Consider the following 24,505-nt stretch of genomic DNA (forward strand, 5'->3'; position numbering starts at 1 on the left):
GTCCAACTTCAGCACAGGTCATGATCTCACAGTTCATGAGTTTGAGCCCCACGTCAGGCTCTGTGCTGACAGCTCAGAGCCTGGAGCCTGCTTTGGATTCTGTGACTCCCTCTCTCACTGCCCCTTCCCAGCTCGTACTCTCTCTCTCTCTCTCTCAAAGAAAAAAAAGTAAAACATTAAAAAAAATTTTTTGAAATCTCTGGAATACCAGACCCACAATTAAAGCTAAAATTTTACACAGTTTCTAGCTCTGGCTCAGAGAGATTATGGTATGTATGCCCAGTTATTTCTGGAGGTTATCTTAAAGCCCTCTAATTTTAAAACATTGGACCTTTTAAAGTTCAGTGAATAGAACAAACATGTATGCCGTATAGTATCTTCATAGTAATGGAGTATAATAGTAATAAACCCCGCTGATGTGATGTCTTTCACTGCAGTTGGTAGAAAGTTTGTAAAGGTTAGGGAGCACTGTTTTAGAACCTCAGTCATGTTTTATTTTCTCAGGTGTTTTAATGGTGGTGTAGGGAATAATTTTGAAATTTGATATAAGAATTTTTTGTCATTCATTTGAGGGGAAAAATCATATTGTGATAAGCAAATGTGACACTGTTATTTCACAAATACCCATTTTCCCACTGCCATTATGAGGGAGATAACTGGGGCTACAAAAATGAATGACACTTCAGTTAACAGTCTCCAATATTTATCCCTTGCTTCAGGCAAGGCCTGTCCTAGGTGCTGGAGGCAGAGCTGGGTGCACAGTAGGGAGCAGAGCAGGAGAGAGGAGGCCCTTCCCCTTTGGTCTGTGGGGTGGGGAATGGAGGAGCGAGTGTGGGGAACAAGAATAATCGTGTGAAGAGATGCAACTGTAACGGGACACAGGTGGGGGTCGGAGAAGTCTTCCTTCATCCTTAGCAAAGTGATGTTTAGGTTGGTCCCAAAAAAGTAAGGAGTGAAGAGATAGGAGACTGAAGCAGTGGGAAGGGCCTGATGCATTTGAGGACGGGAGAGGGGAGCCTGTTCATTCCTTTGGCTTTTCCCTCCACTCTTGAGGTGCTGACGGAGGTCCTTCACTAGAAGAAAAGTGCTGTCTACACAACAGAACTCACTTTTGCTTTTATGTGAACTTTACGTAGTAGAAATTTATATGGTATTAAGTCAAAGACAGTGCTACAAGATTGGGAATGTTGTTCTTCCTAAGATAGCTATGGTGAAAGTTTGGTGATGAAGAAGATAAGGATGCAAGTAATGATTTAGGTAACACCTCAAGACCCACCCCTTTCCTTACGTCCAGGGGTCTGTCTCTGCCCTTGCTCTGCTTTCTTGCCTTTCCAGCTCCTAGAGGCACGGTCGGCGTGGCCCAGGCTGGCCTGGCCCTCACATTTCGGCAGCTCCCTGAGAGGCCCGAGTACCGGTCTGAGGTGGAAGCTTTGCCCCTGTTCCCTTCCAGGTTCATCTTCCAAATTCCAGACTGCTCGCTGAGAGGAAGAGAAGATCCAGTTTAGGTGTGCAGCGTTTCTCGCAAATGCTTTCATCACACTGGTCGTAGCCTCTCTTCCAGGGTGGTTGTGGTGCAAAGACCAGAACTCTCCGCTAGAGATTGTTTTCTCCTCATTGCGTTTTCAACCACCCTTCACAGTTCTGCTCATTTCACATTCCTACCAGGCAAAGGGGTTTTTCCTGGCTTACAGAGCACATCTTAAAGGCCATTCCTCACTGCGTCGAAAGTTATGCCTCATAGACATTAATTCTTATCCTGAATATACCATGAGTTCTTGTCTTTAATCAGGTAGTTTCCCTTAGTCTTTTACTAAGCTTTTCTACTGGCTTGCTTTTGTCACAAGTTTCAATTTTTAAACCCTTAATTTCTTTTTTTTAAGTGAACTGCAACATGATTATAAAGAGTTCTAGGAAGCAATAGAGGGAAATGAACAGGACCAGGTTTGGGGCCTGGCCACGTTCCTACCTTGCTAAGCTGAGGTGTTCTTATGTGAATAAAGCCTCCTGGACAGTCCCCTGGGTGGCACGGAGCGGTGTGTGTGCAGACCCCCTGCAGCGCCCCAGCCCCTCACACCGCGTGCGCCTCCCACACCGAGCCCGGTCTTCTGTTTCAGAGCCAGGCTACTGCCCTGTGAGGCTGGGGATGACAACCGGAAGGCTTCAGTCTGGAGTGAATACTTTGCAGGGGTTCAAGGAAGACAAGAGGAACAGAGTCACCCCAGGTAATGTTTTCTCCTTTCAAGCAGCCAGCGGGGGGAAAGCAGGAGTACCACTTAGTTGCTTTATCACTAATTCTTTTGGTGGCATTTTTTCAACATGAATCAGCTCTTTCATAACTTCGGAAGAAACTGAAAAATCAGCTATTAGTGTTCCAAATGACTTCTGTTCTTCCTTTCCTCGGGGAAAAAGTCACTTGAGTTGTGACTTCATGAGGATCTGGGAGGGGGAAATACCTACCTTTGATTTGTTATACCAGCCATTGAAGTAGTAAAATTAGAAGGGAATAATCTTTAATAAAACAAAAATCAGTTTGACACACATTACAGAATAGTATTGTAGTAGTCTTTAACTTCTGTCAACAGTGTTATACTTGAATTACGGACCCTACAGTTCTTACGCTCCACATTATGACTCCACATTTGCAAACATCAGCAAGGACGACTCTGATCTAATCTATTCAGCCTACGGGGAAGACTCTGATCTTCCAAGTGATTTCAGGTGCGTCTCCCCAGTGCCATGTTCTTCTGAAATCCTGATAGACCTGTGTATATGTGAAGGGTGTGGTCCAAACTGGGGGTGTGACTTTGAGACTCCATGCATGTCCTGAGGTGAATAAGGTCACCTTAGGAAGGAAGTGAAGGGCAGGAGCAAGTCCAGGGCTGAACCCTGAAGCCTCTGTCATTGAGAAGACTTATTTTTCTTTGACGGTTTCCCCAGGAGTATTTCATTTCCCTGTGTTCTTGATCTTGCTTACTTCTCTCATGACGATACCGTCATCACTGTAAGCACATTGCACCCAGACAGACATTCTTACACAGTGGTGTATAAACGTAAGTTGTGTCTGGTGGAAACTGTTGGCCGGGGTGGGAGGATGAAGCCGACAGAGGTGACTAAAGGAAGTGACTTTGCTGACACTCTCTTTCAGCATCCATGAGTTTTTGGCCACTTGCCAGGATTATCCATATGTGATGGCAGATAGTTTACTGGATGTTTTAACAAAAGGAAGCCATTCTAGAACCCTTCAAGAGCTGGAGATGGTAAGAAGGCTACCAAAGAGCCGGGTAATTTATTATTGGCTCTCAGCATTAGTCACTGGGTGTTATGAAACCACGGGAGTCACCACGGTGACAGCTGGGCAGCCTTCCCTTGAGAGACAGCCCGGCCTGGGTGTGGACTGTGGGTGGAGGACAATGAACGGAAACAAGGAAGCCAGCTCCCAGGGTCTGCAAGGGCCAGAAGACCGTCATTATCTCCCAATCTTGAGAACATAGGAATCCAAAATGCAGCTGACTGCTTGGGATCAGCTGTGCCATGCACCCTGACAAAAAAGGGAAGTCTTGCTCACTGGCTTGAAACTGAGTTGATTCGAATGATAGCGAAGGTCCTTTTCTATTATGCAGTAAGAACACAGTTGGGCCGGGGGGCGGGGGGGGGGGGGGCAAGGAACAAAGTAAGAAACTTCCTCTTTGCTGTTACTGATACTTAGTTTACAAGTCTCTAGTTCAGTTGGATGTAGTTGGTCACCTGGTCAATCCCCAGCTCAGAGGTTAGAACCAGAAAGTGCTCTTCCTGGGATAAAAGCAAGTCCACCTCCACACTGTCCTTGTCCACGCTTAGAAGAGCCTTGTGTCTCTCAGGGTCCTAGCTCTTCCCAATGGCTGTGGCTGCTGTCGCCTTGTCCTCTGCCCTCGCTGTGCATGTGGCTGCTGGTCCCTGGGTGACCGTCAGCAGCGCTGAGTCAGCACGTCTGGTTCTCTGAGCACAGCTGTACAGCCCTAGTGCACCGCCTGCTTCCCTCACGTGGCCTCCAAAACATGCATCTTCGCATCAGCTCGTAAACAGTTTTACTCTGATCCAAGTCAATTAATCTGAATTAATTAGTAGTGTTAAACTGAAATTGAGTATCTTTCATTTGGCTGATAGGGCAAAAAATTTGAAATGTAAAATTACTCTGTCCACTGATTCAGCACATCTCAGAATACATCTTAGAAAATTTTAAAAAGTTATATATAAGGACACATTGTTCATACTTTTAAGAGATTGGGAACTGATTTTAAAAATCATAATAAAACTTTTTAAAAAAAATAATGTTTATTTTTGAGAGAGAACGAGCAGGGGAGGGGCAGAGAGAGAGGGAGTCTCAGTTGGTTAAGCATCTGACTCTTGATAACGTCTCGGGCCATGATCTCAGTCATGAGATGGAGCCCCGCCTCAGGCTCCTCACTGAGCATGGAGCCTGCCTGATATTCTCTCTCTCTCTGCCCCTCCCCTGCTGTCTCGTGCATGCTCTTTCTCAAATAAACTTCTGAAAAATAAATTAAAAATTAAATTCCAGTAATCCAGGGGCCCCTGGGTGGTTAAGCATCCAACTTCTGCTCAAGTCGTCATCGCACGGTTCATGAGTTCGAGCCCCGTGTCAGGCACTGTGCTGACAGCTCAGAGCGTGGAGCCTGCTTCAGGTTCTGTGTCTCCCTTTCTCTGCCTCTCTCTCTGCCCCTCCCCACTCACACTCAGTCTCTCTCTCTCTCAAAAGTAAATAAGCATTAGAAAATGTTTTTAAATAAATTCCAGTAATCCATGTGCTTATTCATTGCCTTGAAACTCTTAATATTTTTTGCTTTCCCTTAATAGAATATGTTTTAATGAAAACTTGGTTTTCTTTGTTCTTATAGCCATCACCTGAAGATGAAGGCCAGACTAGGACCCTTGACACAGCCAAAGAAATGGAGGTGATTATATTCTTCATTAAAAATACTTAAATGGAGGATAAGCTAAAAGGCCTAAATGATAACGCTTATTTTATCCTTAGATAAAACAATTCTTTTTGCCCGTGGGGAGTGTAGTAGTAGCTAGTACAGCGCACATGCATGTAAATAAGGGAGCCCAAGCCAGTTACCACACAGTGTAAATGGACACTGTAGGAACACGGATCGGAAGCCAGCTGCTCTGGATAGCCAGGGACGTGCTCATAGAGGGATGCGGGGCGGACAGGGTCTGGAGGGATGGCCGGCCGTTCTCCCAGCAAGTAGCGCCTGGAGTCTGAAATGGGCAGACCTGCATGTGTCGGGACAAACGGACCTGAGAGGACAGTGCGTGTGTGCAGAGAGCGCAGGAGGCGTGTGACCCAGGGCTGTCAGGTGGAGGAGGAAAGGCTGCGTAGATGAGGGTCTAGTGACAGAGGGTCATACATGCAGTCCAAGAAGCTGAGATCTCACCCTTAAAGCTAGGAAGCTCTGAGAAAACGTGCAGGGGAGAGAGGCTGGAGAAGGGACCAGTCAAGCGCCGTGGGGCTTGACTGAGCCATACGATGACGGTGTGGCAGTGTGGAAGGGAACGACGGCCTACAAGACAGAGAAGCATAGTAGAACTAAAATCAGCAGGGCCTGGTGCACGAGGTACGTCGTGGGCTCGAGAGCACCCATCCATGGCGGGAACCGGAGCTCCCCACGCGGCGGTGATTGGGGAAGTCTTGGAGGGGAGACCTGGGACTCCCCAGTCTGACGGCAGGTGTGTAGGTCTGGAAGTCATTGGCGTAAGGGAGGATATTACTGTAGTCATTCAAGTGAACGTGACTGTCCCAAGGGAACCCGTGCCCTGAGTAAAGGTGGAAGGACAGGTCCAGGGGCATCTGTGTTGTGACAGTGATAGCGTTTCCTGCTTGTTGAAGACTGAACAATATTCCATGCTGTGTGTGTACGCGTGTGTGTGTGTGCGTGCACGTGCCGATTTCGTCTATGCACCTAGACACGGGATTGCTGGGTCATATAGTAGTTCTTTTTTTGGTGGTTTGAGAAACAAACCTCCATACTGTTTCCAGTAATGGCCACACCAGTTTGTACTCCCCGCCCCCCCCCATAGTGCACGAAGGTGCTCCTTTCTCCACATTCTCACCAGCGCTGCTGTCTTTTGCTTTGTCGTCGTCCTTGATGGCCATGCTGGCTCATTGTGATTTTGATTTGTTTCCCTGCTGGTTAGTGGTGTTGGGCACCATTTCATGTACATGTTGACCGTTTGCATGTCTTCTTTTCAGAAATATCTATTCCAGTCCTTTCCCCATTTTTAAAATATTTTTGAGTCTTTTGATGCTATTGTGTTGAGTTCCTTATATATTTTGTAAATTAATCCCTTATCAGATAACATGGTTTGTAAATATTTCCTTTTATTCCATAGGTTGTCTCTCTTCATTCTGTTGATTGTTTCCTTTGCCATGCGATAGATTTTTAGTTTCCTGCAATCCCACTTTATTTTTGCCTCTGTTGCTGTGCTTTTGTGTTCATATCCAAGAAATCATCACTCAGGCCAAAGTCAAGAAAATGTTCCTATACATTTATCAAAGACACTATTCTTTAAAAAAAAAAAAAAACTTGAAGGACAGAACTTTGGAGAAGACCAGTAGTTGAGGTAGAAAAACCACAGGAGAGAGACATGCAGGGAGGAGTCTGGTGTCAGCCACTGCCTGTGAGCCCTGTGAGAGTGGCAGGTGGCGTTTGTAACCTTCATCAGAGCAGTGTTGGTAAATCGGTGGGGACAGAGGTAGAGGTTAGAGCGTTAGAGGAAAAGAGGGAAGCTGGGACGTGAGAGCGGACAGATGTGAGCCTGGTAACTGACGGGGAAGAAAGCCTGAGGAGATGAGGAAAGACAGATGCGGATGTGGCACCTGCCAAACCATGTTTTAAGGAGGAGGAGCCAGGCCAGGTCGTGTGCCTAGTGAGCGGCAGGAACTCCTGAGGATGGGAAAGGCAGCTGGTAAAAGGGGAGCAGCTCACCGCGTGGGGTCGTGAGGGCCCAGCCGCCGTGGAGAGCCGCAAGTACGTGCCGATGCTTCTCCTCCACACGCCTGCCCGGTGTAGGCGGAGAGACCGGCTGTTGTCATAAATGTGTCGAGGGCCGTGCCAAAGGCTAAGTGGAACTGTTCACTTCTGGTAACTTGTTATCTGGGTCAGTCTCTTCCTAAAGAGTAGTATTGGGGTTATGGAAACTCTGAGTCTTGTAATTCCAAAATTAAAGCCCCAGCCTTTCTGAGATTTTGTTTCTCCCGTGCAATGCTGACAGCCTGGCTCTGTGGCAGGGAAGAGACTGGAAGTATGTCATGCAGCTCTGCTGTGGGTTTGCAGGTGTGTGGACTGCCTGTGAGCCTCGGAAGCACGAGGCACTGTCACAGTCCCCAGAAGCTCGTCACAGTGCAGGCACTGCCGAGCCCCTCATTCCTTTAGTCTGTCTGTGGCTGCCGCCTGGAGCAGGCCGCGTATGATGACACGCCGGGTCACCGCAGAGGAGTGTGCATTACGGGGCGCTTTCTGGCCAGGCTTTGGGAATGGCACTTTATTAAAGTATTCTGGAAAGACATTTTCTGTAGGTGGCAAAACTAACTGCAGAGTAAATAGGTGGGACAGCTTGGCTATCTTACACACAAGCTATCTTATTGATTTCTCATTCTAGCACTGTGGGATTTAACAAGCTCGAATAATTCCTTTCTTCCTTCTTTTTTTCTTGTTTTTAAAAGCAGATTACAGAAGTAGAGCCAGCAGGGCGCTTAGACTCCAGTAACCAGGACAGGTTCACAGCACTGAAAGCAGTTACAAATTTTGGCACTCCTGTTGAAGTTTTTGACTCTGAAGGTGAGTGTCACTTCATGACCCAGGCTGTCCATATTTAACATCACCTTAGTACAGATTAACACAGCCATTGACCGCAGGAAGTCTTGGCTGGCCGTGTGTCCACGAGTGGGGAAGCGTGCCTGTGGCGGTGGTTTCCTCTGAAGGGGTCACTCCTCTGAGGAGAGAAGCCCAGCCGGTACATAGAGCCCCAGAGCACGGGACTCCCTTTACCGCACAAGATGCAACACAAGTACGTCCACATTTTCTTAAGCATGTTATTCTTCGCACCGTACAGAAGCTGAAATGTTCCAGAAGAAACTTGACGAGACCACCAGATTGCTCAGAGAGCTGCAGGAAGCCCAGAACGAGCGTCTGAGCACGAGACCCCCTCCCAACATGATCTGTCTCTTGGGCCCCTCCTACAGGGAGATGCACCTCGGTAGGTCGCACCTGCGGGAAGAAGAGAGTCGGGGAACGTTTAGAGGGAAAACTGAGAAGGGATGGCGCTGTCAGGCCACGCCGACGTGAACTGTGGGTGACTTATTTTTGCGTTGACACAGTTGACCCTTGAACAGCGTGGGGGTTGGGGGTGCTGACCCCAGCCACCCACCCACCCTGCACCGTTGAAAATCCACATGTGATTTTTGTCTCCCTCCAAACTTAACTACTGTGATAGCCCTTTGTTGCTCCGAAGCCTTACCTAAAAACAGTCGCCTAACAGGCTCGTATGTTCTGTACTAATTCATACGGTAAAGCTAGAGAAAAGAAAGGATTAAAATCATAGGAGAAAATAACATTTACAGGCCTGCGTTATCAAAAAAAAAAAAAAAACCTATATAAGTGGACCTGCACAGTGCAAACCCCTGTCGTTCCAGGGTCAAGTTTGTATTGTTGCTGTGACTTTTTTGTTTTAATCTAAAGGAACCACGTTTCAGTACCTAGAACTGTTTTTGTTTTTTTCCTTCCTAGCTGAACAAGTGACCAACAATCTGAAAGAACTTGCACAGCAGGTCACTCCAGGCGACGTCGTGAGCATGTACGGGGTTCGGAAAGCGATGGGGATCTCCGTCCCCTCCCCCGTCACGGGAAACAACTTCGTAGACTTAACGGAAGGTACGTGCCCCGCGTCTCTGGGAAAATGGAAGGCTGTTGTAAGAGGAACGTCGGTCCTGTCCGCCAAGTAACCCTGAAAGGGTTTTTGTCGCTGCACCGTGATGATGTATAAACTCCTTAATTCTTTAGACAAGATGTAAAGGAAATAAAGGTTTCACGCATTTGCCAAAAGAGCTACAGTGATAGCCCAGTAGTACCTCTAGTCTTCAGCCTCAGACATGGCAAAGAAGGGCTGTTGGCACTCAGTCTTCTGGATGATACCTTTACCTTTTCCTTAAAAGGGGAGAAGTGCTAAATGAAGCTGTAACTTTTTTTTTCAGATTTTGAAGAGCCTAAAAAGACCGGTGTTGCCGAGTGTGGACTGGATGGGATTTGAAGCTAACTGGTACTTCATTATGTATTATGTACATATTTTTTTCATTCTTAACTTGGAGATGCTTTTCAGAAGATATTAAATATTTGTAAATTGTGTTTTTAATTAAACTTTGGAACAATTTTAACGTTCCAGAGATTGGACTTCTATTAGGTAATAAAGCTGAGCCAGGGATTGCGAGGTGTATCGTGTGATTGGCTGAGCCACCTTGACCACAATTTTCCCGGGGCTGGGTCTGAGGATGAAGTGATAGAGAAGCACTTAGGAAATAAAACAGCCTTTTCAGGACCATTCCTTAAAAGCAGCAAGTCCCCCAAATAATTGAAGTCCCTCGTTTTTCCACGTTTGCCAAACTCCTCATAAGAGAAATTATCACCAGCTAGTTCCTGACTTACCAGATCTCATCGGGATGGTTTATTTAAAGAAAGGGCCCATGAGGGAGGACTGGCACGGACTCTGACCTGCCGCCCCCTGGAGCAGAAAGGAGGAGGGGACCTGGGCGTGTTTGGGTCAGATAGTGATACTGCCGCTCCCTCGGGGGCACAGACGGGACCAGAGCAAAGACATGTCTTTAAAACCCCCATCCAGCGAGGTTTCCTGTTGTCACATTGTGGAGGCAATACACCGAACACACTTTAAGAATCTGCTAGTGTTTCCCCTGTGCACTTGAGGGGAATGACGCCGTATGGAGGAGGTGCTTCCCCCGTGCCACCCTCCCTCTCCCCCACCCCCAAAGGTCACCCCAGGAGTCTCCTAGCACTCACTTGTCTGGCGGTCCTGTTTGGTTTGTTGTTTCCCATTTTTTGAGAGTCACTTAGAACTGTGGTAAAAGGATAAGCTAAATAAGAGAGGGAACGTGGAGCTTAAAGTTTACATTTCTGTTTACCGTTCCTCCCGGGTCACCCATGCCTCCGCGTGTCCCTTGGACTAACAGTCATGTAGTTTTATCTGAAACGCAAAGGTCAGCTTCTTGAGCAGGTAGCTGAGTGGGAGACCATGAGACGTGTGGCCCCCTCCGATCCCCGGCACCACACTGCAGCCTCGCTCAGTGAACGAGCCACATTTATGGCCCTGCTCGGACTGTACAGAGCCGTCTGTAAAACCCCCAGGCTGGAAGTTGTTTTATTTTTATTGTCCTGGCTTTGAAAACTAATATTTAGCAAGAACAAGAAGGGTGAAAGAGAAGGGATTCTTTCAGGAGAGTTAAAAATGACCTACTAAAGGGGTGCCTTGGTGGCTCAGTTAAGCATCTGGCTCAGGTCACGATTTAATAGCTTCCTGGGTTCAAGCCCCACGAGCCGGCTTGGGATTCTCTCTGCCCCTCCCCCACTTGCACTGTCTCTCTCCCAGACTTTTAAAAAATGAAAAAATAAACACCTACTTAAAACCATATGCCAGAAGACCTTTAAAATTGTTTAAGTATGTTTTATCAAGTGTTTTTAGAGTTTAATTCAGGCAGTAATTCTTAAACTTTAGATCTAGAGACCTAGAAAATATTAAATTCAAAACACTAGGACATTCATGTTTTCCACATTGCTAATTTAATGTACGAAATGCTAAACAAAGTAGAAACACTGGTACTTTATAAAAATGAAATACAACATTTTGAAACAAATGTTACAGATCTATCAATACTCGGATGCAGAGTCATTGCTAGTTGTTGCACCCTCAGAACCTGTTTCTGTACGTTGACCTGTTATATACACAGTGTAGAAACTGGTTAATGATCTTCTTCTCTGTTAGGAAATCTTAAATGAGTAAACCAGAGAATGTCAGGTGTGATTTTCACTAGAGTCAGGGAGTCCACCCTTAATCGAGCCCTTGACCCCCAGAAAAGGTCAGTGTTAGAAAAGATAATTGTCCTGTCCTAAGACAAAATGGCGCCAGTGGTGAAAGGGCTTGGGACCGGAAAACAGGCTGATGAAAACTGAGTGCTTTTTATGGTCCATCATGCACCACGATCTGCACGTGAAAACCTAAAAACCTCCAAAATACTCTTGTCTGAGCACAGTGCTTGAACTGGAAATAAAAACCTATGGGAACTACTTTTTAAACTCCTAATTGGGATTTCTGTTGCTGGAAGAGCAAAGTGATTCGAATATTAAGAGAGTAGAACGTCCACCTTGGAGAGGCCCAGTGCACCTGTGTGTGTCTGTTTCGGATCAGGGGCAGAACCTTCCTGACTTCCCAGGAGGCCACTGCTGAGTTAAGTGTACAGATTTCAGGGTAGTGCCCTGAAACCAGCCCTTCGTAGGGGAAGTTGGTGCAGAAACAGTTTAAGTAAAGTTATTCCCCTTAATAGCATTTTTGCCACAAAATTCCTGTATCCAGCAAGTTCCTGTAATTCGTTCACATCTATTCCAGTTACATTCAGACCTCGGACCTGCACTGGTGCCCCCGGCACCCTGTGAGAATTAGATACGCCCCTTCCGAGGCGCGTCAGCCCGCAGACAGCGGCTTCAGGCCCGGTCCTCCCTGCCCTTGGCTGCGGCACTGTGTAAGCTTCTGAAGTCTCCATGTGCTGGATTTGCTGTACTTGCAGGGGCTTCCTGGAGGCCTCCCAGCTGGGCGTCCCTGCTCTGCAGTGAACCCCAGGTGTGCTCTGGGGAGGCGGAGGTGAAGCTGATTCAGAAAGAGAAACAAGCAGTTTGGCTCCTTCTCAACCTTGAAACGCAGCAAAGGCTGACCTGATTCTTTTAGAATTGCAGCACGTGAGACATGCCTTGAAAACCTGGCTTTTTGCATCTGACTCGATCCCTTCCATTCAGAACAAGTCCATCTCTGCGGCTGAGCGGGCTGGCTTCCCAGGTGCTGGAACCTCTTTGCGCATTTGTGGAGGACGCGCTTTTCATCCTGAAGCTTCTGCAGGTGAGCTGTGAGGACTAAAGAAAAGGCAGGGAGCACTGCAGGCTGCGTTCTGTCTACATAAGACCCCATTCCTTCCCAGTACAGGAAGCAGGATGGAGCTCAGGAGGGTGTTCCAGGTGCGCACGCCGCTCAGGGAAAGGGCCAGGAGGCTATGCCTTTCTTTCCGGGCTGCGCCGCTCCTCGCCGTCCTGCCGAGTGACGGCCGTGCTCTTCGGCCCCGCCGACCCGTCAGCGGTCATATGTCCGTGGTTAAAAAGACCGCACACTGGAGGGAAGAGATTTTGTCTGGCATCTAAGAAGTCATTATAAAGGATAGAACCTCCACTAATACACCCATTTAAATCAGACACGTGCCAGAGCGGACCAGTGGCAAGCGTCTGTCGTGTGTTCTCACCCTACTGTGTGAAACCCTAGATGGAAAACGCCCTTTCAGCTCTTTTCCGGGGTGCCTGTGTGAGAGATTTACAGTCCTGTGGCTGCTCCGCTGGGAGAAGGGGGGCGTGCCCAGTCCATCCCGGGCAACTCAGCGTGGTTCTGGACGTAGGAAAGACCAGTCCCGCTGGCGGCTCGCGGGCTGTGGCCGGGTGTGTGTCCAGCTCCTGCTCGGAGGTCTCATGGTACCCAGGGGCTCCACGTGTGTCCCAGCTGCCTGGGTGTGGCAAGGTGCGGTGGTCGCCTCGGGCCGGGGTCTGGTGCACATTCCAAGAGATCCTCTAGCACAAGTCCAAGTCCACACACAGCCGTCTGTCAGGGCAGCGACTGCCCCTGGGCCTGGCGGGGGTCTGGGTGCTCCCCGCTTCCGGCACGTTCCCCTAGCAGAAGCCCTCAATTCAGTCCCAGCCCTTGGAACTTCGCAGTGTCTGTACAGACAAAGTAAGTCCTCAGCTCGCCTTTGCCTTTGACATTAATCAGTCCCCTACATTCGCAAGAGTAACCCAGTCCCTGGAGGATGGTGCTCGTCTCCTCAGTAACCTGAAAAGGAAAAGACACCAAAGTCTTGGGAAGCAGGAGGAACGCCTGCTGCTGAGGGCACAGCCAGGAACCGGCCCCAAACAGCACACACGTCTGGTGTCCCTGTCCGGGTTGGAGTCACAAAGCTGATGGATGCCCGGTGCCCCCGCTCTGGGAGGTTCCTCCCCCAGGGCATGGCCTTCCGCAGTGGGGTTGTACCTGGATCTTGCCAAGCTCTCCAGTGCTCTCCATTCGGCTGGCGACGTTGACCGTGTTTCCCCAGATGTCATACTGAGGTTTCCGTGCCCCGATCACCCCGGCGATCACAGGCCCGTGGTTTATGCCTGAAGATGACATTTGCAGTTAGCAGGTCGTAGGGACACAGGAGGCTGCAGTCCAGCAGCAGCCACAGAAAGCACCGACCAGCCCTGAAATGCAGGTTGAAGGGGCTTCCCGAGCCCGTGACGGGGGCCCTCACTCGGGACGTGGGACAGGTGCTCCCGGGCGGCCCGCATACCGGCTGCTCGCTCTAGAAGTCGGGCTGAGGGCGGCACCTCGCCCTCTCCCCGTCTCCCAACAAAGCATGAATGGGCTTTGAGCACCGGCCCCGTTAGCTAACAGAGTAGTCCGCTTCGTAGCTGCTTCGTCTGCAGTGTGTTTTAGGGTTTCCAGGCCATGATTTTTGGCTCCCCGTGTTCTGTAGTGATACGTTCCTATCTACTTAACACTTTCCAAGGTAACTTCGTTAACAGTGTGCAAAAAGTAGTTACCCAGGCGCTGGGGTGTATGATCAAGGGGGGGGTTCTCAAACCTTCCCCGCTGGCCAGTCAAGTGCGCCGTCAGACCGGAACGGGGGCTTGCCGGTCTCCGGGACCAACCGCAGCCGCCCGGCGTGGCCCGGCCCGGCCTACCCGCCTGGGCCCTCACCCACTCGCAGGCGGAAGGAGTTGAAGGAATGCCGGTTGATGCCGTCCAGCTTGCTCATCAGGGCGATGCTGAACTCCACCATGATGCCGATGTGCGCGTGCTGCCGCTCCAGGTCCTGTGGGACATGTGCACAGGGGCCGTGGGGTCCCTCGCCCCGGCCTCCCGCCTCGACAGGGAGGTAGCCACCTACACCCCCCCACCGCACGCCTCCCCTGGGCTGAGTTGTGAGGGCCTCTGCCCCTGGCTCATAAGACAGGGCAGGAAGGGGTATCCCTCAAAGTCAGGTGACGGGTCTGGGGACTGTGGAATCCCCCTTATGTGGGGCTGGGACCTGAGGCCACCAGCTCAGCTCTGTACCTGGTTCTCAGTCCCTGAGGGGACGCTGAGCCCCACAGCTGCCATGTACGTGCTGCCGATGGTCTTGATCTTCTCCACGCTGCTGAACTTGGGCTTTAGGAGCAGCTGCGGGACGAAGGGACACAGCCGTATGGCCCAGCTGCAGCCTGGGCCCACCCCGGGGTCCGAGAAGGGGTGGGGTCCTTCCCGCCCCTGCTGCTAACAGTTCTCGTGCTTGGCCTCCCCGTGTGAGTGGACAGCCAGTCCCTGCAGGGACACAGGACACGGCTGCTCCTGTCATCTCAGGCCTCCCTGGGGTTTGTCCATCTGCTCCTCCGCCCCTCCTTGGGCATCTGCATACTCCTGTGTAAGGAGCAAGTGCAGCCCAGAAGTGTCCACCCAGGAAGGTCGACTGTTTGCAGCTGAGAATTAAGTCCAAACTGACTGACTTCCTCGGAAACTGTTGATGGTGTAGACTTGCTGGAAATCAAACTGCAGGAGCTCCCCGCCCCCCACCATCCACTCCAGGTCCCCCACGGGATGCCCGGAACCACAGAGTCCCGAACCCTGTACGGTGTGCTCCTGCCTCCCTGTACATCCCGACGATGAGCTTTAGTGTGTACGTCAGGCACAGTAAGAGATTAACACGATGTCCTGTAATAAAAGTTATGTGAATGGTCTCAGGAAACCTTTACTCATTCACCCTCCTCCCTATGAGGACACAGCGAGGTGAAGGGCCTGGCCCTTGGGACATGGCATTAGGCTACTTAGGCTACGGCTGGGCTGATTGACCCTATGTCAGGCGGAGGGCCAGCTCCGAAACGGCAGATAAGGGACTGCCACTTCTTTAAAGGCCCCTCCCGGAGAAGATAACCATAACCTAATACTTAGGAAGAAAGGGAGGAGAAAGGCACAGGTGTGTCCCGGCGATGGGAGGAGCTCAGCCCCGAGGCCCCACCCACTCCTGCCTACCTCGTCGAAGTCGGAGATGATCTCGTTCAGCAGACGCAGGCACTCCAGCCCCTCCTTGTTGACGTCGCACTCTGTGTAGAAGACTTTGAAGTCCGGCACGGATGCAAACATGACACACACACAGTCGTAGGACTGATGGTACCAGTCCTGAGGTGGGGGCAGGGAAGGAAGAAGACCACCTTACGCCACCCAGCCCCCGCGAGGGGACCAGGAGCAGCAGACAGGACGAGGCTCCTCGGCCGCCCCACCCAACTTGGGAGGCGGCACAGCCCGTCTGGGGACTGTTGCAAGAGTCAGACTGAGTCCACTGGTGGGGGCGGAGCAGGCCCAGGCTGCCTCTGGCTCTTCAGTACCCTGGACCTCCTGGCTGAGGCCCAGAGCCCCCGGGGTGGGAGGAAGTCATAGTTGGGAACCTGGCTTCCGCACCCACTGGGCCTGCTTCCTCAGCTATGAACCTCTGCTGCCCAGAACGGGTGAAATACACGTTCCCGTCCACCGGATTGTCCTGACCACAGATGCCTGGACGCCCACCCGGTCCTCGCAACCACCCGGACCTGTCGGCCCCGTCGTACGGGGGCGAGACCCCGGACTGCACCTGGGCCCTCAGACTCCGTGCCCTAATGACCCAGCCCCTGCTTGCACCGCACCTCATTTAGCTTGTCACCAATGAAGTGCGCGGCCACATGGGCCGGCAAGACATTCTCCAGAAGCAGCCGGTTCACGTTCTCCATGGTCTCATACTCCTCGTGTTCCTTCTTGAACTTTTTCTTCCACAAGCAGTCCAAGCGGCAGTAATAGTCAATCTGCGGATGGCGGGGAACGTCAGTGTCCTGGCCGCAGCGAGCGGGGGCAGGACCACACAGGCCGGGCAACACGCAGGGCTCTGACCCTGGGGGTCTGCTGAGCCGTCCCATCCACCCTCCACCCTCTGTCCCTGGCAAATGTCTCCGGCTCAAGTCTCCCAACTCAACAGTCACCTCCCAGTGGCCTGAGAACCACAGCAGCCACGACCTAGTTCTCAAGTGACCCACGTGACCCAATGTCACTGGCGTCCTGATGGGAGGTGAGGACGCAGGGACCCGTCCCCCAGGGCTCAGAGCTTCCCTACAGGGCTGTCTGCCCGGAGTCTGCTGAGTCCCCGCCCCATCCCAGCTCGCCCTCCAAGCTGAGCAAGGGATACAGGGGCGCCGTGGCCTGTACCTGTCTGGAGAGCATGAGGAGGGTGACGTAAAACAAAGCCAGGTAGAAGTCGATCATCGCCTTCGGGTCCTTCCACAAACAGAACGGGGAGCTGCTGGGCAGGAAGGGAAAAGGCAGAAGTCATCCCCAGCCCGTGGGTGCAGGGGGGCTGGGGGACCCAGCCGTTCTGAGCCAGCCCACGGGAAGGCGTGAACGGGACAGAGATCTCTGCCGTCGGAGCTCGTGGCCGAGACGCTAAAGAACGTCCGCTTGCACGGAAAAGCGGGTGTGGGAGGTGGGGAGGCCTCTCTGCAGCGATACCACGGCTCACGCTGCACGACCAGGAAGAGCCATGGCGAAGTCTGAAGGAAGAGCAGTCCGGCAGGTGAGGGGGCGGCCAGACACTTCTTCCAGGTTGGCAGACCCCCCCGGGAGCAGACTTGGTTCTGGGTCCCCAGATCCCGGCCTTCTAAGCTCAAGGGCAGCCGCGCCCCTCTCCCCAACGCCCCCAGGGCAGAGAGCCCCCAAAAGCGCACACACACCAGCCTTCCCAGGCCACAGGTGACAGACAACTGCTCTTTCCAGAACTCTGTGGACGTCCAGGATGCGGCTCAAGGAGGGGGCCTGGACTGAGGCCGCCCCCCACCCACCCCCGGGAGGCCTCCGTGGGACTAGGGGCGTCCCCCAGAGAACCTGCAACCGAGCCACTCTCTTCAGCTCTGAGCGTGCAGACCGTCGCTCGGGAGCCATGCCACCGTGGGTCCCCCCGGCCCCCACAAGGCGTCCAGTCCAGACGGGCCCCGACGCAGCTGTCCCGCAGTTTGAAATGACACAAGAACCAAAGGGGACGCTGCCGGAGAGCACCGCGGGCCCCACCTGAGGGTGCCGTTGGTCTTGGTGACATTGGCCAGGCCTTGATCGCAGCAGTCCCACTGCCAGCACGGGGAGATGTTGAAGAGCACCAGGTAGGCCACCAAGGCCACTGTCAGCAGCATGACCTTCAGCTCCAGGCTCATCCGCAGGAAGACGGAGCAGGCGACAAAGGCCAGGATGCAGCTGCAGGCGTAATACTGGGGAGTGGAGGGGGCGGTCACCATGAGGCACCAGGGGTCACCAAGGAGAGGGCCGCCTTGAGCCCCCGGCACACTGACCCGGAGCTCCGCCCCCTCGGGGGACCCGTGAGGAGCCAGCGTGTCTACAGCACGCCTCTCTTGCCTTGATGGCCTCCCTTAACAAAGCAGACGGCGGAAGCTAAAACTTCACTGTACTTTTACTTCTACTTGAGGCCCATTGACTCGTCTAAAGGAAAAGAGGCGGCGGTCACTAGAACCGCAGGCGGCGTGCGGACGCGACTAAGGTGGGGGCAGCAGTACGTGCACACACCCGGACGGCTTCCCTGCCTCCAGGTCTGCCAGGGGCTTGCCCTTCACGTTCCTCTCCTGCTCAAGATCATGCTGTGGCTCCCCACTGCCCCCAGAAAGACCAAGCTCTGCACCCTGACACTTATGCCTGCGCCCCCAGATCTAGATCAAACCTACCCCTGCCCCAGCTCCCCACTGTCCCCCTCCCCTCCCTGTGACACAACCGCCCAAAGTGCTGCCGGCCCCCACTACATGCCTTGGCTGTCCTCACTGTCCCCGCTCCACCCCCCTGTCCCTTAACCTTCCTGCCCTCCAGAGACCAGCCCTGGATTCACCACCACTCCGAATGAGTGCCTTCAACGTCCCGAGCTGCACGGGAGCAGTGCAGCCGGGGGTGGGGGGACACGGTGTCCAGAGGTCCGGCTGCACTCACCGGGAGGAGCTCGCACAGGGCCGGCTCCCTGCTGCCCGCATCCGTCCAGCTCGTCTGGTTGCCTGGGAAAGGCATCAGCGGCTACAGAGGAGGCAGGTCACCATGAGGGGCGGTCCAGGGACCTGGGACTCCAGGACCTGCCAGGGCCGAGGGGGGGGCTGGGTGGGGAGAGGCTGGAGTGCTGGGCCCCGAGTCCTTGGCTCCAAGTGCAGCCAGAGCCGCTGTGCCCCGACCCCCCCCCGCCCCCCACCAACCCCGGCACAGTCCCCAGCTCTGCAGTGGGGAGGGGTCTGGGGAAGAGAAGGGTGTGAAATGAAGACATGCGCACACTGTCCCCAGAATATCAGAGGCTGATGGGGGGAGGGGGCGGGCAGGGGAGAAGCTGGGATCGGCCTGGACCATGAGCCCCCTTCTCCCCAGGTGACACGGAGTGTGGTGGGCACAGAGTCTCCAGGACATGGAGACACCTCGGCTCTAGATGTCAGAGCCGGGAGGACCGGCAGGGACAGGTGCTGTCTGCAGCACTGAGCAAGTGAGCAAGGCCTGAGAAGCAGGGGCTCCGTGTCCTCCCCAGCCTGTGCCCGGGGGGCCGCCCCGTAGCAAAGGAATGGAGTCTCAGAGAGAGGAAGACGGGGCCTCGGGACCACGAAGACGGCGGAGGATGCCAAGCACACTGCTGGTTCAAGATGCCGCGGCCTCGTGGGGCTGGCCACGCAAGCTCTCCGGGGGCCTGGGTGCTCGTGGTCAAACTAGGCCGCCCTCGGGAACCTCCTGGAGCTTGCCCGCCATGCTGTGTGTGTGTGTGTCGGGGGGGGGCTACACCAGATGCAGCTCTCAGGCAACAGACGATGGGATTTGAGAAGCTGAAGCTTCCCAGGTTCAAACACCGGCTCCCTCCACCCAGGAAGTGCCTTGCCGGGGCCCACCTTCCCCAGCCCCCGAACCCACCAGGTTGACGATGGCGATGCTGAGCAGGCTGCCGATGGTGAGGACGGCCAGGGACAGCCGCAGCAGGGGCTGGGTCTCCACGCTCTTGGAGATGGCCTGCAACGTCCCTCGGGCCGGGCAGCATCTCTGTGGAGGCACGGGGTCAGGGGGCCGGCGCCAGCACCTGGACAAGGAGCCCACCGTCCAAGGGCCCAGAGGGTGCTAGGGACAGTCAGCAGGTGCGCCGTGCCCATGCCCAGCCCACAGCTCAGCACTCATGGGGTGCAGACAGAGGGACGCGCCCACCCTTCGGGCTGGGGACAGCCACAGCCGCTCAGGGCCACCAGCAGCCTGGGAGGGCAGACTACTGGGAGGGGCACTCAGCAAACGTGGCGGGCGGCCAGGCCGGAGGGGCAAAGTTGGGTGCGGAGGGCTCCGGGGAAGGGCGGAGGCAGCGGGAGGGCCGTAGGGGCGGCGCCCGGCCAGGTGCCCACTCAGGCTGCCCCACTCACCAGGAACTCGTGGGCAAAGCACAGGCCTAGCACCAGCCCCAGCACACAGGCCACCAGCCCGAAGGACACGCCCAGGGCCGCCGTCCTGCAGAGGAGAAAACCTTAGTTCTGGGGGACCATCTGCCCGGGGCCGGGCCATAGGCATGCTCCCCCTGCCCAGCACCCCAGTCCCCCGGCTCCCGGCCACCTCCTGCCCCTCGCAGACCACTGTATACACGCAGCACAGGGGTCTCTGGGCACTGTGGTCCCGCCGCCCCAGCCACGGCACGCAGGGCCCGGGCCACGTGTGTAAGGAAGGGGTGGTCACGCAGGCTGTAGGCTCCTGTCCCACACGGAAGCGCCGCATAAAAGTGCTTCCCATTTTGTCCTTCGGCACATACTAACCCCAATCCTAGCAGACCCCTTGGCCAAACCCACCTTCCAGAAACCACCAAGTCGCTGACCTTACTCCTTCCCTGTGACCTCAGCGCCCCACCCCGCCCCCGACCCGGCAGGGCCTCTGAGGCAGAAGCACCAATCTCCATGGCTCCTGATGTCCTGGCCATGCACCCGGATAGGGCACTCGGCCCTCCGAGCCTCGGTTTCCCACATCTAAGAGGGCAATGGTCTGCGAGCCTGGGCCATGGTGGCACGTGGGAAGGCCCCCAGGGGACTGGGGGTGGGGGGAGGCCTGCAGCTGGACAGTGAAGACAAAAATAAGCACTAGTGACCCCAGATGTGCGGCCACAACCCCAACCCCTTCGTCTGTCAAACTGCTCCGGCACGTGTTCCAGTGGTCACTGCCAGGTCCCCGCCCCTCCGGGCCCGACCCCAGCGGGGCCAGACCGTCCCGCCCGCCCGGCTGACCTGGGCATGAGCAGGACATGGACGAGCAGGATGCAGATGAAGACAACGCTGGCGCAGGCGAAGTAGTGGCGGGCCCGGGGGATGGGCGCCAGGCGGTACTGGGGGGCGACAGCGACTGTCAGGAGTGGCCGAGGCTCCACCACAGGGCCCCTTGCTCTGACCCCTTCATCGCCCACCCCGGCTCCACTTTAATCACCTCAAAGACAACTCACACCCTCCTTGAGTTCCAGGTGATGATGGGACAGCACCATGACCGAATACCTTCCTGAGCTCCACTGGGCGTGGCTCCTTAACCTCCGGAGCCGTCCCTGCCCCTCCCCCACCCGACCGGGGGCTCGGAATGATCTCCCAGGTCCCTGAAGAGCCCATGGCCCCAAGCCTGTAGTGGGAACCAAGTCTGAGTTCTGGGGCTGAGCCGCTAGCTCGTGCCACCCGCCCCTCTATACTGGACACAATCTCATGGTCTCCAGCCGTAAGTGCTCCTACCGCAGATGAGCAAACCGAGGCTGGCACACCCGGGCAGCTCAGTCGGCTCTTGATGTTGGCTCAGGTCATGATCTGGTCATGAGACCTCAGTGGAAGCACGCCCCACACTTAGTGCAGAGCCTGCTTAGGATTCTCTCCTCCTCTCTCTGCCCCTCCCCTACTTGTGCTCTCTTTCTCAAAATAAATAAAAAACAAACCAACCAACCCCAAGGCTCAGAGAGTCCAGCAGCCCCCACCCCGCCTGTCCCAAGGTCACAGTGCTGGTTGGAAGGCTTGCCAGGCTAGTTTCTCGACGACCACACTTCCCCCAAATCCCGAGCTCCGCACCTGGGGAGCTCCCAGCTCAGGGAGCCCCCACTAGAGAAAGATCCCCCCAGTCCTGGAGGCTGAGAGGGGGGAGGGGGCCCAGCACTGGTCACACTGGGGGCCATGGCGGGCTCCCGGGGTCTGTGATGCAGGTAGTGGCGGCCCCCTCGTCCCATCCGTGAGGTTTCAGTGATATAACGCGTGTACTGGGGACATTGCCAGAACCCAGTAGGTGCTCAATAAGTAAGTAAAAAGTTGGCAGTGGTACAAAAGCACATTACAGCCAGAAAGGAGAAGCACTCAGCCCCTTTCAAGAACAGAACTAAGCTGCAGTTTTTTCCTAGTTACAAGGCTGCTACGTGAGACCGAGGCGGGCGCTGGCCCTCATCAGCGGAGCCGCCAGCACCGGAAGGGGCGTCCTTGGAAGGTGAGCCCCCCACCCCTGACCACGGCCAGCCGGAGCGATTCCCCACCACCCTCCCTGAACAGGCGTGGGAGTGTAGGTCCCGCCCCCCACCCCACCCCCGCCACCAGGCCTCGGAGCCCCCGTTCCTGCCCTCACCTCTCGCTCGAAGCCCTTCTCCAGGAAGATGGACCCAAAAGTGTAGAAGTCATCGGACTTGGAGCAGCAGGGCCTGGGGGGTGGCGGACACAGGCAGTGAGCCACGGGGCCTGGGGGACTAGGGGGCCCACCCTCGGGAGGAGATGGGGGAGCAGACGGGCCCCCCCTCAGGAGGCGAAGGGGCCATCGCGGACACAGCTGGAGCTGGGCCACCAGGCACGAGAGTGCAGGGTGGGCCTGGCCAAACGGGGACCCCCACCGAGGGGGACGGGACAAGCAGAGGCCTCAGAGTCTCACCTCGTGGAGCTAAGCCCCTCGATGGCCGAGAGGATCTCCTCATCGTACGAGTCGTCCTCAGACCGCCCCTTGGGGGACGCACTCCTGGATCGGGAACACAAAACCGGGTCACCCCAGGGCCGCGACCTGCCCGAAGGCAGGAGTACAGACGAGAGGGGTCACCCAACTGGGTCCCCAGATGTCTCCCGGGGGACATGGGAGGGTCCCGCGAAGGCCTGGGGGACATGGGGGGTCCCGCTGAGGCCCCGAGAGGTCTGGGCAGGCCCCACCTCAAGCAGCATCACCCAGCCGGCCAGCGGCCCAACAAGAAGCAGAGGGCAGACCTCGGCCCCCAGCTAAAGCCTCTTCCGCTAAGCGCACACGGTTCCCTCACACCCACCCCACCCACCCAGCCACGGGGTGGGTACACACTCTCTTACTGTGAAGTTCTGATTCCTAGAAACACTTTGAGCCAAACCATGGCAAACTCCACGGTCAAGGCTGGGCCTCTCAGAGCTGCCTGCCTAGACAGAGGATGGTCAAGGCAGCCTGCCTGGAGGAGGTGGCAGGGGCAGGACTTGGCCAGGAAAAGGGGCCACAGGTTGACAGAGAGGAGGGCACAGTGCACATACCTGTCAGGGGCCCGGTGGCGCCGCAGGGGAATGGCCTGGAAGGGAAGGGAGAGGGGGAACCGTTACTCTGTGACGCAGGACCCCTAAGTCTGTCCGGAGACTGGGCTATCATCTCCCGCACCCTCGGACACGCGGGGCAGGCGCTGAGCAGGCTGGGAGGGAGGGTCCTACCTTGGGCCTCCGTCCGTTGGGGACAGGGGTCTCGTTGCTGCTCACGCTCTCACGGTGGTTGAGGTGCGCGAAGGGCCGCGCGGCCCCCCAGGACTCGAGGTAGCGGGTCATGCGCACGGACGCCCGCATCTTCAGGGCCGCATCCCCCTTGGGCTTGGGGAGGTGCTGGCTGGGCGGGGGCGGCTGCTGGCTCTGTGGGCAGACACACACACGGCCTGTCCGGTCCCCGCCCCTCAGCCCAGGAAGGGGCCACCCCGTCCCTATCCTGCTCCCCCCTGAAACCGACTGCTGCTCAGAGTGCTGGCCAGGCTGGCGGAGGGAGAAAATGGCAGACACAACGCTGGGTCTGCGATCTCCTTGGGGACTGGCTGCGGCCCAGGGCTCCCTACGGCTGGGCTCCAGCCCTGTCCTCCCCAGGCGGCCAGGAGACTGGGGTCACACGCCACTGTGCACAGTTCCCCAGACCCTTCCCCATGTCCCCAGGGAAAGATCGGGTTAAAGCGCTAAGCCCTAAGGCCCCACTGGGCCCGTGAAGCTCTCTGGAACCAGACACTGTCCTCGGGCCCTGAAGGCCCACTGGCCTCTCCCCACAGGGACACCCTGGGGAGACAGTGCCTAGGAAAGCCACAAGCAGCCTACCCTGCCCACCCGCATGTGGCCGGCACATGTCCTTCCTGAAGGAGCAGCTGCAGGAAGAGGAGTGTGGGCCAGGAACCCAGAGAGACGGAGCACCGGCCAACCAAGGGGCCAGCCCCACCCCTGGGGGCTGCGGTCCAGGGCAGTCCCCTCGTGTGGCCCCCACACCACGGCAGGGACCGTCACTTGCCACGGACCTGCCATGGCCGTGTCTGGGTGCCTTAGCCAGGCCCTGCCTCCTCCACAGCCCCCTTCCCCCACAAAGAACCACAGCTGGGGATCTCCTCCCCCTGCTGGGACTGGAACAGGGGGAGCGAGGAGAAAGAGCGCCAACGTCCCCAGAGACAAGCTGGGGTCATCTGCAAGTCCCCCTACCCTGTGACGGTTCCTGCCCTCCAGGAGTCCCTATCCCCATAGGTCCCTGCAAACACCCACACGGACCAGCACCTACAGCCACAAACAGTCGCGGAGCCACAGGCGGCAGCTTGCCTGGAAACTTCCAGCCTCCTTTCGGGATAGAAACATTTTTAAACCCTGAGATATGTCTGTCTGGCCGCCGGAAGGAACAGCTGGAATACAGCCTCTGTGGAAGGTCCTGGGGTCCCGAATGTGCTGTGCCCTGCAGAGAGCGACCTGCCCTGGGGACAGGGGGTGGCCATACTGTCTCCGCCCACACAGCACCTGGCCGCTCAAGTTCAGGGTCACCAGCACTTCTCAGACGCCCGGGCTCCCCAAGAAATAAATGTGTACTGAAGATCCATCAGCTCAGGGGCGCCTGGGGGGCTCGGTCGGTGCAGCATCTGACTTTGGTTCATGTCATG

At 55.3% G+C, this 24,505-nt stretch overlaps 2 protein-coding genes across 15 annotated transcripts in view; one reads left to right on the plus strand and one right to left on the minus strand.

Annotated features, from left to right (window-relative positions):
- The window catches only part of BRD7 (bromodomain containing 7), a 36,644-nt gene extending 27,161 nt beyond the window's left edge, over positions 1-9,483 (plus strand). For 2 of the 3 annotated variants that reach the window (XM_039241846.1, XM_039241864.1), the window contains 8 exons: positions 2,115-2,222; positions 2,583-2,718; positions 3,146-3,257; positions 4,893-4,949; positions 7,724-7,838; positions 8,113-8,256; positions 8,787-8,930; positions 9,251-9,483. In XM_039241846.1, the coding sequence (XP_039097777.1) occupies positions 2,115-2,222; positions 2,583-2,718; positions 3,146-3,257; positions 4,893-4,949; positions 7,724-7,838; positions 8,113-8,256; positions 8,787-8,930; positions 9,251-9,306 (872 nt within the window). In that variant the 3' untranslated portion in view covers positions 9,307-9,483. The remainder of the gene's footprint in view (positions 1-2,114; positions 2,223-2,582; positions 2,719-3,145; positions 3,258-4,892; positions 4,950-7,723; positions 7,839-8,112; positions 8,257-8,786; positions 8,931-9,250) is intronic. The other variant, XM_039241855.1, reaches the window with a different exon arrangement.
- Positions 9,484-10,740: 1,257 nt separating this feature from the next.
- ADCY7 (adenylate cyclase 7) overlaps positions 10,741-24,505 on the minus strand; it is a 59,541-nt gene continuing 45,776 nt past the window's right edge. For 9 of the 12 annotated variants that reach the window (XM_039241909.1, XM_039241928.1, XM_039241888.1 and 6 more), the window contains exons 11-26: positions 23,049-23,240; positions 22,878-22,912; positions 22,267-22,350; positions 21,970-22,042; positions 20,616-20,713; positions 19,770-19,854; positions 19,279-19,404; positions 18,331-18,411; positions 17,413-17,606; positions 16,558-16,651; positions 16,005-16,160; positions 15,358-15,504; positions 14,407-14,511; positions 14,050-14,164; positions 13,342-13,466; positions 12,997-13,143 (exon numbers count right to left, since the gene is read on the minus strand). In XM_039241909.1, the coding sequence (XP_039097840.1) occupies positions 12,997-13,143; positions 13,342-13,466; positions 14,050-14,164; positions 14,407-14,511; positions 15,358-15,504; positions 16,005-16,160; positions 16,558-16,651; positions 17,413-17,606; positions 18,331-18,411; positions 19,279-19,404; positions 19,770-19,854; positions 20,616-20,713; positions 21,970-22,042; positions 22,267-22,350; positions 22,878-22,912; positions 23,049-23,240 (1,857 nt within the window). Of the gene's footprint in view, positions 13,144-13,341; positions 13,467-14,049; positions 14,165-14,406; positions 14,512-15,357; positions 15,505-16,004; positions 16,161-16,557; positions 16,652-17,412; positions 17,607-18,330; positions 18,412-19,278; positions 19,405-19,769; positions 19,855-20,615; positions 20,714-21,969; positions 22,043-22,266; positions 22,351-22,877; positions 22,913-23,048; positions 23,241-24,505 lie in introns of those variants that run through there. The other 3 variants (XM_039241937.1, XM_039241944.1, XM_039241951.1) reach the window with 3 other exon arrangements.

The sequence above is a fragment of the Hyaena hyaena genome, unplaced genomic scaffold, assembly GCF_003009895.1.
Source record: "Hyaena hyaena isolate Hyena2069 unplaced genomic scaffold, ASM300989v1 scaffold_7, whole genome shotgun sequence".
NCBI classification, from domain to species: Eukaryota; Metazoa; Chordata; class Mammalia; order Carnivora; family Hyaenidae; genus Hyaena; species Hyaena hyaena.